At 50.8% G+C, this 15,266-nt stretch overlaps 1 protein-coding gene across 1 annotated transcript; it reads right to left on the bottom strand.

The window, feature by feature from the left end:
* Positions 1 to 6: 6 nt before the first annotated feature.
* On the bottom strand, positions 7 to 11,641 carry Nptx2 (neuronal pentraxin 2). The gene is made up of 5 exons (XM_005368047.2): positions 11,046 to 11,641; positions 9,247 to 9,463; positions 3,862 to 4,106; positions 2,051 to 2,230; positions 7 to 1,379 (listed from the first exon to the last, which is right to left on the bottom strand). The coding sequence occupies exons 1-5, from the start codon at positions 11,472 to 11,474 to the stop codon at positions 1,152 to 1,154; spliced, it is 1,299 nt and encodes a 432-aa protein (XP_005368104.1). The 5' UTR covers positions 11,475 to 11,641; the 3' UTR covers positions 7 to 1,151.
* Between the last annotated feature and the right edge of the window lie 3,625 nt (positions 11,642 to 15,266).

Genomic DNA, 15,266 nt, shown 5'->3' with positions numbered 1-15,266 from the left:
TGCACTTTAATCAAAATTCCATCATCACAAGAGCTCTTGTGGCATACAATGTCAGGATGGGCACATCAACTTGATCCTACAAATGGAGCATCCATGGATCTGCACTTCAAACATGTATGAAAAATAAAATATATAATATTTATAGCTTTATAAATTTCCCCACTGAATCAATTTCTCTTTAAAATAAATTATGATATATGATGCAGCCTGGAGTCACTAAGCAAGTAGCAGCCAAATGACACCCATTTTCTCCAAAGTTTCGGGGGGGAGCAAGGGAAATACTCGATGGGGGACAGTCAGATGCTCACAGGAACCAATGTGGCTTACAAAACAAGCTCACTCTTCACAGTGGGCTGAGCATCAAAAGAATATGGGAGGCTTCTAATAGCTGTTCGTTCTCTTGTGGGGAAGAAAGCAAATCCCCAAACCACGCCGAATGTTGTAGAGGCTGCAAATGAACTTTTGGCACCAGATGAGAAGAGCAGCTTTTCAAAGCCAACCCGGCGATGATCCTTAGAAGCGTGGGTCTGAGAGGTGGCCCAGGGGAGGGGAAGGCTGTGGGGGGACCTTCTCCGTGGGTAGTCTCTGCTTTGGGGGACGGTGGGGATGGTCTGGGCAGCTGGCCTCCCACCAGCTGCGATTCCCTCTGAGGGAAAGCCTGGAACACACGTGACACTAAGGGAGAGGCCCTTTTGCAGACGGGGGTCGCATCAGTCGAAAGCAGGGACGTGCTACACACACAAGGGACACAGGGCATCCCAGTAGGATGGCCACACGGCCATCAAAACGGACAAAGAGGAAGCACACATAGGACACCAAGGATCCAAAAGGACAGGTAGGGCTGGGCTCCACTAGCATTTACAGGGGCTGGAGGAAGGGCTCATAGACTTCAATAGAAACCCCAGCAGGAAGTGGCTCAGGATTCTCCCCCAAGGGATTCTGGCACTACCCCTCCTCCCAAAAAAAGACAAAATCGTGAGAAGGAACAAAAAAGCCTAAGACAAGGGTGGCCACACAGCCTGCCTTAGAGGCCTCCAGGGAGGGGTTCTGGCTCTTTTCCATTCAGGCCAGAGGTTTTAACTGAACCGGGGCTAGAAGGCTTGAACCCCCAGGACAGCCCCATCTTGGCCTCCTGGACAGGGAGAAGGTAGCTACAAATCCAGGAGCCGCTCCTCACATGTCTCTACAGGCCACTTGGAAGCCCCTCCAAACACATCGACATTGTTGTCCACCCACGGGATGATGTTTCCAGGCATGTTCGTGGAGCAGTTGGCGATGTTGATGATTTCTTGTGCCCGGAGGACACGGTCCCATATGTTGAACTGGCTAAGCTCTCCGACAAAGGCCTGTGTGGCATCAAATCTGCCTCCCACAGTGTCCTGGAAATTGGAAAACAGACACTTTGGGACAGGTTCACAAGTAGGACTGGCCTCCTGACTCTCCGGGAAAGCAGGACGGAGAGAACCTTGATTCTATAGGTCCTGCAGCCTCACGGCATTTGAGGTGTGGGAAATGGCTTTATTCAAACCACCCATTTACACAGGAGAAACTGAGGCAGAAGAGAAAAGCAGTTGCCTAAAGCCTGACTCTCAGCCCCTGTCAGGGGAGAGGTAGTGGAGGAGCTGAGGAAGGAGGCCATGAATGGGACCGCCAGCCCCTGACGTGCTTAGGGATCGCTAAGCCAGCTCTTCCCTGCCCAGGACCAGCTGGCTTCTTTGCTGCCCCTCACCCACAGTTTTCTGGATTATCTTTCTTCCCAGTTCCCCGCAGGCACCCTAGGTGCACATACAGGGACTCCGGGGACACTGGCGATGCCTTCCTGCAGTGTTTACCCTACAGGCAGTGGCACCTGAGCCACTAGATGACCCTGTGACTACAAGGACACCCCACACCTCTTTGTCAGATACTACGTTCATGTGTCTGGGGCTGTGCTCACAGGGCCGGCTGTCAGGACACAGTGCAGGGTCTGGGAGGCAGAACAAGAGGATCCTGGGTGGTTGGTGGTTGGGTTGCACAGCCTCCTTCGCAGCATGCCCGACAGAATACCCACCTGCTCCTGCCCCAGGATGAGCACACCCCCAGGCTTGATGGGGTGCCAAGGTGCCAGGTTCTCCCCTGTGCCGAGCTTCTCCCCATCCTGGAATGCTTCCCACATGCCGTCTCGAGTGGTCCAGGTGATGCAGATGTGATGCCACTTGCCATCACTGACGAACAAAGGCAGCTGTGCGACCTGCGGGCGTCAACATGCAGGTGAGGACTTGCCAGGTCCCAATCCCACAGATGGCTCCAGGGAGCAGACTGACTGCCACCTGGAGTCCTAGGGCTGCTCTTCTTTCCACTACCCAGGATTCCTGCTGGGCCCCCCTTCCCTGTCTTGTGATGGATACACCCAACCCCTATCTGCCTTGTGTGTGACAATCAGGGCACTGGGCATTCTTGGTTCTGGGCTTGGCCACAGACTTACCCTCCCATGCTAGCCTGAGCTCTGGGTGTAGAAACTTATTTAACACTGTATGTGTGCCAAGCCTCGCCTGTGTAAGGGAAGGGCAGGAGACTCCACGTATGTGTATGTCAGCATCGTACATACAGACCCCACACTCAACTTCAGGATCGCCCCAGCAGCCTGTGAGCACAAGGCTGCCATAGCCCTGTTGTTATTGTTGGTCTCCTAGCAACCTCAAGTCTCCCTCCCAGGAATTGAATGTTTACAGGAGGTCTAAAGGGAGAGGAAAACAAGGCTCTCAGGCACCACAGTGTTATTTAGAACAATAAATCCTTAGCGCAGGAAAGCTGTCTCTGCTAGAAGCCACACAGGATCACTCCACTCCACAAAACTTTCAACTTCTCTACAGTCTCCTTACGTAAATAAATACCGCAGATTGATAAAGATCACAGGCAGGCGGGGGAGGGGGGTGGAGAAGGGTGGGGGTCCCCTCTATGACCACCCCAAATGGAGGCTGGGCTTGGGGCGAACACTGCAGTGGCAGCCTTTCAAATGCCGGACTAAGAACACTCTTCTATGGTGTTGGATCTGACTGTTGGAGAAAAGTTTGATTCGTTTGTTTTGGTTAGAGCCAAGGTTTCGCTGCAAGCCACAAGCTGGCTTTAAATTCACAGTCATTCTGCAGTATCTTCTCAAGTACAGAAAGGCTTTGCCCCCGAGCCCCACTAGGGGGCTGAGTGACCAGAGACTCCAAACTAGTCTTGAGGAGACCATACTCCCGAATGCCTATGGAGATGGGGCCTCTGTGCTGGGAAAGGCAGAGCAGAAGAGAAGAGCGGTTGCCAGGGGCGGAAGAGGGCGGGGCAGGAGCAGACTAGAATGGTAAGTGAGGGAGTGTGGCTGTGGGACTGTCCCTTGTTATTCTGTGGTCTGAAGGCGCAACCGCATGCGCTTGTCAAGGCCAGCTAAAACGGAAACATACATTTAAAAGGTCAGTTTTGCCATGTTTAAAATTTATCTCAATAAATATGGCTCCTTAAAAGTGTGTGCCTACATTGTCACATGGGTACCCTCAACTTCATGGGTACCCTCAACCAGAGCATCTTGGAAGGGACCACACGGGCTGCCCCTTCATGTGGAGTCTTGCTTCCCTGCCCATCAACACCCGGATCCTCTACTGCCTCTTGGCCAGACTCAGAGCTCAGGTCTCCATGGGCTGCAGATACGCTATGCTACCCCCCCAACCACTGTCGGCCCTCTGGAGGGTAAGCGCCTCCTCCACGCTGAGGAGGGCAACACCACACCCCTGGACTATGGCTGTCCAGATTCTGCTGTGTGCTACCATGTGTCAGCAAAGGGCTGACTTCCTGCAGGGTCTGCGCCCTCGGACGCCAGGGTGACGTTCAAGCGGGCCTCACCTTGTCGTTGATGAGCAGCTCGATGGGGTTGTTACCCCACTCTATCAGCACAATCTCATTGGCTTGCCCGGGCACAGCGTAGGAGAACGGCGTGCCGATGCCTGGGGAGGCGCTGGAGCGTAGCCACAGGCAGATGGTGAAGGCGTACAGCTCGGGCAGTGTCTTCTTGATCTTGCCGTACAGGTAGTTCGTGCGGAGAGGAAGGGACACTTTGAACGCATCTGGTGACTTGAATGCGCTGTTGCCTGGGTGGAAGGAAAAGAGACTATAGCCGGCCGGCCTGGCCCAGCACACCACATCAGCACCCAAACCCAGCAGTCCTAGGGACGGCCCTCGCCTCCTGGTGGGGAAGACAGACCAAAGCCAGTAGCAGGGGAAAGGACAGGAAGGCAGGGGTTAGAGGAAGACTCAAGGGTAGGCTAAGGAACCATGAAAAGCCTATGACATGAGAAGGCCTGCGGGTCTGTGGCCCCACACCCAACCCATTAGGAGAGGAGAAGCGACCTCGGAGCTGGAGAGGTAGCCCAGCTGCTAAGCGCACCGGCTGCTCTTCCAGAGGACACGGGGTAGACTCCCAGTCATCACAGGGCAGCTCACAAGCATCTGTAGCTCCAGTTCCAGGCTCTAACCCTCTCTTCTGGCCCCCACAGTATTGTACATGCATGGTATACACACACATATCCAGGCACATACACATAACAACAAGGAAGTTTTTTAAAGAGGCCTCTTCATTTCCATCTATCTTTGTGTAAAGGCCTTACTGCGCAGACTGTTGCCCAGGCTGGCTTTGAACTCACAATGTCCCTGCCTCAGCCTAGCAGGTGATGGGTTTACAGATGTGCACCACACAGCCTGCAAGAAGTTTCTTTAAGTGCACAAGTAAAGGACACATACACAAAGCACCCGACTCAGGTCCTTTCTGGTTGCCATTTTCTAGTCTCACAGTCTCGCTGACCAGAAACTGGAGGAAGGGTCTAGAGAGAAACTGATTTAATGTTCTCGTTCTGTAAAGCCAGGGAAGTCGTCATCAGGAGTCTTGTTTCCTCCCATTTTTCCCAGAGCTCTCAGCCCCTCTGGCTTCTTCCATAAGGGCAGGCTTTGAAACAGGTGGGACCAGAGCTTGGAGGAGGAAATGTCTCCTGGGGACCCGAGCCCTCAATAAACACTTGTGAGCAAAAGTCTGCCTGCCTCGCTTGGCACGGCAAACGATTAGCGGCAGACTTGAGGTCCCGGCGGCAGCTTTGCTCAGAAGTGGCAGTTTGTCTCGGGCCCTGCTGGTAAATGCTTTGCCCCCGACGTGACCTTTCCTTCTCTAGACAGTACTGGGCTGCGCAACTGTTTTCTGTAATGTGGAACCAGGGCCAGACAGATACCTGCAAAGGTACCCCAACCCCAGGCTAATCCCTGGTCAACGGTGAGACCGCCCTCCCTCCCACCTCAGACTGTCCTTGTGTGCACGGCACTTCCGAGGTCTTTGCAAACCAGTTCTTACATGGCATGTGACTTTCAGCATGGTCTTGACTTAAGCTCACAGCTGCGTTACCCAAAGTTTGCAGAGAACTGATTGATTCTGTGAGTGGCCGCAGTGAAAGCTTTTTGTGTCCACAAGATCAGATCCTGCCAGCAGCGAGGGAGACTAACTATTCTTCACACACCAACAACTGTGTTAAGCACCCCTAAAGGGCCAGACAGCCAGACAACCTTACACCATCAGGATCTCCTACAGAATCCAATAGCAGAGTCCAGGGTCATCTTTCTGGTCTCCAGGTTTTCAGGCTAGTATCTGTTTATGCCTCAGCTGCTGTGTAGTCTCCTTGATTCATCCTGACCTCCCATGAAAGGATCCCTCAGAACAGGCTGCAGACCTGCTGAGTCCCTGTCCAGAGCTGGAAAGACCTGGCCCTCTCAAGTACCCGAGGAAGCAGTCCATAGTAAAAGCAAGGCTTGTCCCCAGTTATGCTGAAGAAAAGGAGAGAGAGAACCAGATGACACCCTTTCCAATTTTTCAGGCTGGCTCAGAAATGACTTGTCCAAGGTCACACAGCTACTGAACCAACAGGACCGGAAGTCCCTCCCTCTTTCCACTGCATACAGCCACGGTCGCTTAGTCTTCAGGCGGCAAATGGCCGTGTTCTTAATGAAGGCATCATTATCTAATAAGGAGAAATGGCTTCTATGCTTGCAGGTGGGCAGGCTTGCCAATTTAATAAGACTCGGGGTCTGTAATATCATTAGGTCGGTGACAACAGATAGGTTTAATTAGAGCTAGGAGAGCTGAGAGGCAGAGAAGGGGGCTCTAGCCTGAAAACTGGTACCCTTTATTTGAATAAAAACAGCTTGGAGGTTCAGAGGAAACTTAGTTAGAACCAATTAAGGAATTAAAAGGCTTGACCAATAAATCAGAAACTGCAGGTGGTGGACAAGCCTAAGCAGGGGGGCAGGCAGCCTCGGGCTCGAGGGGAGGAGACTCTGGTACTCTCCATGCTAGTGTTGATTTCAACACCCAGCCAGCTGCACCTGGCCAGCTGGCCTGGACTCTGGAGCCTTTGCAAATGAACAGGTCTTGCAACCGAGCAAAATAGGCACCCTGGGAACATGTGGGAACACGGGTGCTGTGCAGAGTCAGCAGCTGGCTACCCGCTGGGCTCTAGAGCGTTCCATGCCCAGCAGGGATAAAAGCCCATTTCTTCTCAGGGATCACTACCAATCTTCTCAGCTCTGCGGAGGTAGAAAGCCTCATTATCGCCTCATTTGTACCTGCCATGGATACCTGTAGCAGAGCCAATAGAAGATGCAGACCCCACAAGTAGCCATTGGTTTAGAACTGATGCAGAATGAAGGACCGACCACAGGACAGAGATTCTCCAAAGCCTTCCTAACTGGCCATGTGGTTGAGGCCTACCTCAGTAGGGCTGGGCTGGATGCGTCTAAGGAACCTGGTGAAGTTTCCACTGATAGTGAACTTTGGGGGCTGAGCATCTACACACCCCTGTACAGTGGACACAAAGCAGAATGAGCATACGTTCAGAAGTGCCCAGAAACAAATGGCTTACCAGATGGTCATTTTCCTTTAAGGCTCATTCCAGAACTGTGTAGGTGGAACACAAGGAAAAAGTCTAGCATTCCCATGGTGGGGGAGTCAAAGGAAAGTCTGGGACTGGAGATGACTTAGCAATTAAGAACACTTGTTGAAGTCGAAGAGTGGGAGGAATGAGAATATGAGCAAAGAGGTCAAGACCATGATGGGTTTACCCACTGAAACAGTTTACCTGAGCTAATGGGAGCTCACCAACTCCAGCCGGACAGGGAAGGAACAAGCATAGGACCGAACTAGTCCCTTTGATTGTGGTTGACAGTTGAATTGCTGGGGCAGACTGATGGGCAACTGGCAGTGGCACCAGGATTTATCCCTACTGCAGGTACTGGCTTTTTGGGATCCTATTCTCTTTGGATGTATACCTTGCTCAGCCTAGATACAGTAGGGAGGGCCTTTGACCTTCCACAAAGCAATGTGTCCCTGAGGAATGGATGGGGGTGGGGTGGGAGTGGGAGAAAGGGAGGGAGTGGGAACTTGGATTGGTATTTTTTAAAAATCTAACAAATTAAAAATAAATAAGTAAATAAACAAAAAGAACACTTGTTGATCTTGGAGAGGACCCAGGCTCATCTCTCAGCACCCACAGGGTGGGCCACAATCATCTGTAGCTCCAGTTCCAGCAGATTCAACACCATTTTCTAGGCTCCATGGGCAACGAGTATAAATGCGGCATACATATGCATGCAGGCAAAACACCACACACTGCTCTCCTTTTTGTCAGGCAAGAAAGTCATCAGTTATGTATACATATATGTAATAACATGTATATATATATATGTATATATATATATATGCATGCAGTGTGAAGAAGCTTAGTGACTTCTCTGAACCACTGCTGTACAAGAGGCTTGGCTCTTGTGGAACCCAGCATCGTGTGGCCCATTCAGCTGTGAGCCTTCAGTGAGAACAAAGGGGCGCTTAATGTGTCTGCCAGGACCAGCACAGCTGGACTTGAGCCCTGACTGTTTTCTTCTGGCTGAGAACATGTGGAAAAGCTCCCAAGTAACTATCCACTGGCCTGGAGTCCAGCAACAGAGAATGGCGGGGCTCAGGTTTACATCACTGTGACAGTGTCTGCCTGGGAAGTGAGCATTTACTCATCTGTGAAATGGGTATGATGCTCAGCATGCTGCCTGGCATTAGTTCCACTCTGCCTCAGCTTTTTACTGACCTGTCTCCTTGTGGGCCAGCTGACCACTATGCCAAGCAAGGCCCCTCTGGTTCTAGTTCCCCGCTTCAGTTGCTTATGACTGGGTTCACTCCGTGGCCCTATGCATCCCAAGGCTCCACTAGGGTTGTGGTGGGGTAGACGCTGCCCTCCTTGTAAGGCAAGAAAGGCATCAGAGCTCTGAGACTGGTGGCCTCCCAAAGTCACCGAGCAGCAGAGTAAGGCAAAAGAAACTGTTTTAAAAACCCAAGAATCAATGTTAAGCCAGAGATGGTAGCACAGGCCTGCAATCCCAGAATTTGGAAGGCTGATGCAGGAGGATGACAAGCTGAAGGACAGTTTAGGCTACGTAACAAGATGCTCTTTCAAGCGATAAAAATGAACAAACAAAAAAACAAAACCAGAACCGAAGTCAAACAGGTAAGCCACACTTCTCTTCCTTTTATAAGAAAGGCAAGGGAAACAATAGGAGAGGAGGAGACATGGGCGACCTGGGACCCCTAAAGAAACAACATCCCATTAGCCCACTCCCTGCTCCATCTTACCCTGCTTCTCACTACAAGAGTCACTGGACACTTTGCTACTGGACAGCCTCCTGTCAATCATGAACTGAAAGTGCCTTTGTCAGTTTAGGGCATCTGAGATTATAATGCTATACCCTCTACCGCCAAGCCTAAAACTCCACAGGGCACCCAGAGAGTTGGGGATTGAGACCACAAACCGAAGCATCTAGGACCCTTAATTTCTACTCCCTTTCTGTCTCCAGTGGGAGAATCTTACGCACCACCGAATGAATGAAAAAGATAAGTAGAATCTGCTACAATGACTGGTTAAAAAGAGGTTGAACTACCCATGTGGCAGGAGGTCAGAGGTCAGGCTGCTGAACCAAGCTGGTCCTGAGTTCCTTTGTTTTCCCTGGATAATGCTGGTGGGGCTCGGGGCTAATTCTCATGACCACTGTCAGTCATCTTTGTAATTTACGCAAACATCTGAGAATCATCTCCATGTTGTACCTCTGTATCACCACTTCCTTGCTGCCCATAAATGGAAATCCTAGGTCTGCCCAGTGTGGTAAAAAGGAGGCCACTCTCAGACAGAGCATCAGGCACACAGCACGTACCTCGCTCCAGCTCTGTCACCCTCTGCAGCAGCGTGTTCAATGTACTCTCTGTCTTTTGCCGGTGAGCCGAAGTCTCGTTGTGGAGCTGGGACTTCTCATCCTCCAGCTCGGCCACCTTGCGCAGCAGCTGCCTCTCCAGCTCCCCGAGCCTCCGCTGGAGCACCTCCCGAAAGTCGCTTGGCAGCCCGGCATTAGATATGTTCGTGTGGAGTTGGAGCTTTGGAAGGGTGAGAGGGGGACATATTCAGGCCAGCTGAACAGAAACTGTGGCATGCGGCTCCAATGACCCAACCACACAGCAAGAAGCTTCCAACGCAGCTTTAAATGGTGCCAGGGGCTCAAACGAGAACATTTTACTGAAACCTCTTTTTTTTTTTTTTTGGTAGGGAAAGGCTTTCAAAGTCAGACAAAAATTACTTCGCCGCAATATTTGAAACTTGAGAATCTCACTTTCTCCTCTTGAGAAGCTGCTTTAGCCAACATTTATATTTCTATGTCATCAAAAGCCCAAAACACAGGCAAGATTTTTTTTCAAGCAATTAATCAACGGTACAGTGAGCTTTCGTTTAGAAATGAACAAGGTCCCCAAATTTCAAAACAGTAAAATGGTAAAAGTGCTCAGAGATATTCCTGGAAAATGACACGCACAAGACATTACTATTCTAACCCCCAGAGAGCTTTGTTTTTAGGGCTGCATCCAAATCCTGACTTCCTATTTCTCTGACTCCTCTGCCATCATGCCGGCTCAGTGGCAGTCTGCCACCCTCAGCCATGAGCCCTTGGCAAAGCTCCTGTACCTCTGTGTTCCAGCGTAGAAAGCAGGACCCGCCTCGTGCTATTCTCTGTTACAAGGGTTAAAATTAAATAACACGCCTGAGTCACATTTAGAACTCAAGAAGTGTTAGCTCTTAGTAATCTTAATGACTCACGGGATCTACAGATGCTGAAAGTACTGTATAGAGCCATTATGCCAAGAGAAACCCTCCAATAATTTAGCAATAATTAACACCTGTAATTTAAACATTTTTTTTTGCTAATAGGTATTTTGATAAACGTTGTCAACAGAAATGTCCACACGTCTTAAACAAGGTGGGAAGTAAATGAAAATTAATTGAAGATTTCTCCCCCAAAGTTCCAAACTGCACACGGGAGAAGACAGCAGGGATAAAGTCGGTTCTGCTAAAGTCATGGCGAAGGACACCTTAGAAAAACGATCTGACTCAATGAATAGAAGCGTCTTTGAGGTTAAAAAGGGGCTTGTTGGCATTCTGGGGTCCCTGGCTTTCCCCTCCACTCTCTCAGATCCCTCAAACCCAGTCCTCCCACTCTCGGACCCAATTTGTCAAAGAAAACACCAGATGCCCAGGGGCAGCTGACCTCTGGCGACAGGCTCTTAGCACTGGGCACAGCCAGAAGGAGCATGTCCCGCTTCCGATCGCAGGGATTTGCAAGGAGAGGAGGAAACAGGCTGCCGGGGTCACCGGTATTGCCCTCCAGGCTAGGCGTTCTGGGTTCAATAGTCAAAAACCTCAGTAAGTTCTCAATAAGTCTAGTGGGTAAGACCCCGCGCGCCACGGGATAGAGATGGGAGTGGGGAGTTCACCTTTCCCATCCGACAAGGGGACAGAGGAGGACAGGGAGAAGGGAAGCCATCCCCGTAAGGTCCAGAGCAGGAGCGAGGCTTGCACCCCCGAACTCAGCTCTCGCAGGGCTGGGCGCGCGGGTACCAATTTCTCCCGCACCCTCTGTTCTACGATCCTGGAGCCACCACCCGCTAGATGCCCCTCGCGCACAGCTACCTCGAGGCTCTCCAAGCGGTCCTTGAGGGTCTGCAGCGAGCGGCTGAGCTGTTCCACGACGTGGCCCGGGTCCCGAGGCAGGTCGCCCATGGTGTCCTTGCCCGTGGCCCCAGAGCCGCGCGCCTTGCCGCCTGCCAGCCCCTCACAGCGAGCCAGCTTGCCGGTGAGCTCACGGATGGCCTCGCGCTGGGCACCCAGAGTCTCCTTTTGCTGCACGACGGTCTCGCGCAGTTGGAGCACAGCAGCTCGCAGCTCCTCCTCGGGGCTCAGAGTGCCGCCCTGCATGGGCATCGCGGGCAGCGGGCAACCGGCGCCCGCCGCTTCGGGGGGCAAGGCGGTGCACACGAAGCGACTGCCAGGTATCGGACTGTCCTGGGCTCCTCCCGCGGCCACGGCGAGCGCCACGCCGGCTGTCAGCAGCGCCAGCATCTCGCTGACCAGCGCGCTCACTTCTGCATGGGTCGCCGGGTTGCCGTCTGGGCGCCTTCGCGGCCGGCAACGTCTACCCGAGCGCGGCGCTCGAGGGAACCGCGTGCAGCACGGAACTGGCAGCACAAGCGCCGCTTGCCGTCGCAGAAAACCGCTCTCCGCTTCGAGCGCCGTTCTGGCCGGGGCTCTGCTCGCGCGCCCTTACTTAAGCTTGGAGGGCGGGGCCACCAGTGCGTGGGGCTCGAGTAGCGTTCTCTGATTGGTCTTCCCGCGTGCGCGTCACGCGGAGGGCGGGACGGGGGCGCATCGCTAAGCGTACCAGGCTAGCGTGGGCAGTGTTCCTGAGGCACGAATGCGGGGTTCCCAAGGCTCCTTTGTAAAGGAAAACTGGAGTTCAAAACGGTCATAGAAAGCGTTGGCAGGCCTCTCACAGGAGCTCCTCCCGGGGCTCGCGGGCAGAGAAGCCCTGGGGATACCCTGGCGCCCACGATGAATGGTGATGGCGCGGCTTCCGGCGCAGCCTGAGAAACCCTGACCAAGATGTGACTCCTCTTGCCAAGGAAGAATTTCCCCGGCGGGACTCGAACCCGGGGCTTCCACGCGACCCACCCCCGCGGCCCGCGTGGGTTTGTTCAATCTTGGCGCGGGAAGGAGCTGCGCGCTAGTCGCTGGCAGAGGCGGAGAGTCTGGAGGTGTCTCCAAATCTCAGGCCCAACTCCAGAGAACTCAAGGAGAAAAAAAAAAAAAGCTCAGGCCAACGGGGGGGAGGGCAGGAATGGGTCCTGGATGATTCAAGGAAAAGAGGGGACGCTATCACAGGTCAACATGTGTACGGACGACATCCCTCTAGGCATGATGTTTATTTAGCTTGACCTCAGTTTGATGAGAACATCCAAACGGAGTCAGTGTGATGGGGCCATGACTTGAAACGGTGCCCAATCCTTACAAATGGGGGAGCCCAACAAATCCACTTTACACCTGGAACCTGTATCATCAGATTCTTGGAGAGAACCTAATATTAATACTCAAACACTCCCACCCCACCCCCAAAAAAAAGACTGGGGCGGGTATTTCAAAATCTTACCCATGGCTTACAAGTTCAGAGCGGTTCTGATCCACAACTACAGACTGAATTGGTTTACTGTGAATTAAAAATGAAATTTTTCCCCCTCTTTTTTTTTCAAGAAATCCTGTTGCAAGGTCATTAATCACATTATCCATTCTACTGGAAACAAATGGATTTGTCAGTTGTGCGCAGAGGCTGAGGTTGATTCTGAAAACAAATTGTATCAAAATAAATGAAATTATTATGATAATACGAAATAGACTGCAGTGATTAATCTCTAGGAACCAAATTCTGACCTGTTTTGCACTTCAAACAATAGCTGTTATGTAAATAGTTGTGGGCTTTTCAAGGACAGTGTTGCTAAATTATAAGAAAAGTTCTAGTCATGAAAAATCTCTTCAAGGATTAAAACCTACAGGAAATCCAGTTTACACAGGCTCCATAGCAGAGGACAAGGGAAACAACGGTGGTCCAGGTAAGAAGATTCATCAGTGGGGAAGGTGCGTGTAGATTGGGGGAGGGGGGACGGAGGACTAGTATCTTTGTTGGTCTGCCCTCATCAAGAAGTTACTCCCTGTTAAATTTGACCTTGGGTCTACGATTTCTTCCTAAACCTTCTTTCTTTGGCTACTTGGAAATTCAAAGGTTCAAATAAACCCACACATACACAGATTGCAATAGTGAAGGCAACGAGATCTCAAAGCACTTTCCGAAATAGTACGCTTTAGATGACACTGTAAAGCACCATATCCAGGCATGTTCAGAATTATCCCGATATAGACACGCTGCTTGAAGTTTCCACTCACAGATCTGACGTTCTTTTACTCATAGGCTGGGGGAGACCTTAATTGGGTGTGACAATGGATTATTATTGTCCCTCTTTAGCTCTCCAGTCCTTTCATGACATGGACTAATAATTCATATTTGCAACTACTTGAAGCTGAGGCTTGTCCTTTTAATAATTAAATCAAGTGTATCACCAGAATTCTAATTTCCTCCTGACCAAAGAAGGCAATGTACAAGAAGGCACAAAAATAGCACATATACCCAAAATAATTGCTCTTAAATTCCTTACAAGAGTTCCCAATCTGAGGAGCCAAACCCCAGATGGAAAGACCCAGGCATTGAGGATGTTATTTTCTCTGGAGACAGTAAAATTAGAGGACTTATGCTATTTGGGGCTTTATTTTTGTTTTCTTGTCACAATGGAAAAATCTGCTGGTTTAGGAATGAGGCGTTCTAGTCCCAGTGCCAACTGTTACTAGCTAAGTGGTTTGGGGAAAGCCGTTTTCTCCTCTTTGGACCTTGTAGGGAAGATAAGACAATTAGCCTCAACTCTTTAATGGCCCTCCTTCCTGGCTTTATTCAAGAACTCAGTAGTTTGAGAAGGAAGGAATTATGGAATCCCGCTACCCTGTAATAAACATGACGAGATACTGGTTTTCTTCTGTGTGTAGCCAAGGCTGAGCAGGGAAGTGTAGCTGGTGTAGGGAGATACTGTGCCTGTGACTGTAACCTCTTCCTGATATCATGGCTGCTCCCCCTTGACTTCCTCCTCAAAGCACAGAAACCGTCTACCCGAAAGATCCCGCCTCCATGACTCCCAGGAGAATGGCCTTGCAGGGGCAGAGCCCAGGGGCCCACAGAATCCCCGCTACTTGAGAAAGTCATGCAGCTCTGCAGCAGTGAATCATGCCACCTAATCTCTTAGTGTAACCGACGCCACGGCATAGTAACCGCCCACTCATCCACTCTGTCTGCTGGCCCAGGTCAGCCGAGAGCCCAGGCTGGCCTTAACCCATGTGCCGGGAATCCTGATGAGCTCATTCTCCCTCCATCTCAGTGGCCCATCTGCTTGGCTCCTGGTTCTTCTCACATGCATTTTTATCTTGGTCTTCTGGGAAATGTGCTAATTTCCACCATGGTGCCAGAGGAACCCATCTTATACAGTTTTTTTTTCTTTACTGAATTTCCTCCTCTCTCTCCCAGAGCCACTTGGGAAGTAAGAATGGGGGTGTGAGCTCCACAGAACAGAATTCAAGGACAGCTTTCCTGCAAACATGACTCAGGAGCTGTTCTCAGTGCTGAGTTTCAGTCAGAGGGGAATTCACAGTGGGGTGGGTGTGTGTGCGCGTGTGTGCATGTGTGCATGTGTGTGTGCATATGTGTGTGTGCGCGCATGCATAGGATTCGGTGCTGGAGATGCCAGAGGATCCTGATTAATCCCCTTTTATATATAAAATGCTAATACCCTTGTATGAGTGCATTTTTCCCTAGACCACACTGCCTGGTAAAATGAGAAGAGCTCCAGTCAGGTTGCTCTTGTTTCAGCCCCAGTTTATAACTTAGTGTAGCTTCACCTCCCCAGACCTTAGCTTTCTCATTTCTGAAATTAAAAGTAAATTTATGAGCCAGCATTGTTTCTTGACTTGGGTGAGACGGTGTTTCCGGACACGTTTAGCATTTAGCAAGCACACAGTAAATGCTAATGTACTTTTCTTCACCGAAGCCAGACCTGAATTATATAAGTCCTATTAAAAACAAAATTAAAATTTCCCCTTACTCTGTACAAGATCCTTTAGAACTAAATACAGTAAGAGTCTGGGGCAGCATGAGCCATCTTCCTCTGAGAGATGACAAAGACTGAGAATTCCAGAAAAATGTACAGATTTCAGCAAGTAAAAAGATATCTAACTCTCTCTCTCTCTCTCTCTCTCTCTCTCTCT

The sequence above is a fragment of the Microtus ochrogaster genome, unplaced genomic scaffold (genome assembly GCF_000317375.1).
Source record: "Microtus ochrogaster isolate Prairie Vole_2 unplaced genomic scaffold, MicOch1.0 UNK27, whole genome shotgun sequence".
Taxonomy (NCBI): Eukaryota; Metazoa; Chordata; class Mammalia; order Rodentia; family Cricetidae; genus Microtus; species Microtus ochrogaster.
Note: the sequence above shows the minus strand (reverse complement) of the source record. Positions and strands in the feature narration are given on the sequence as shown.

Excerpts from the sequence above, each read along its gene's own strand:
- Nptx2 (XM_005368047.2), bottom strand. The coding sequence starts at position 11,474 with ATGCTGGCGCTGCTGACAGCCGGCGTGGCGCTCGCCGTGGCCGCGGGA. Across the intron at positions 9,464-11,045 it reads ACCGCTTGGAGAGCCTCGAG|CTCCAACTCCACACGAACAT; the intron begins GTAGCTGTGCGC and ends ACCCTTCCAAAG. Across the intron at positions 2,231-3,861 it reads AGCTGCTCATCAACGACAAG|GTCGCACAGCTGCCTTTGTT; the intron begins GTGAGGCCCGCT and ends TGACGCCCGCAG.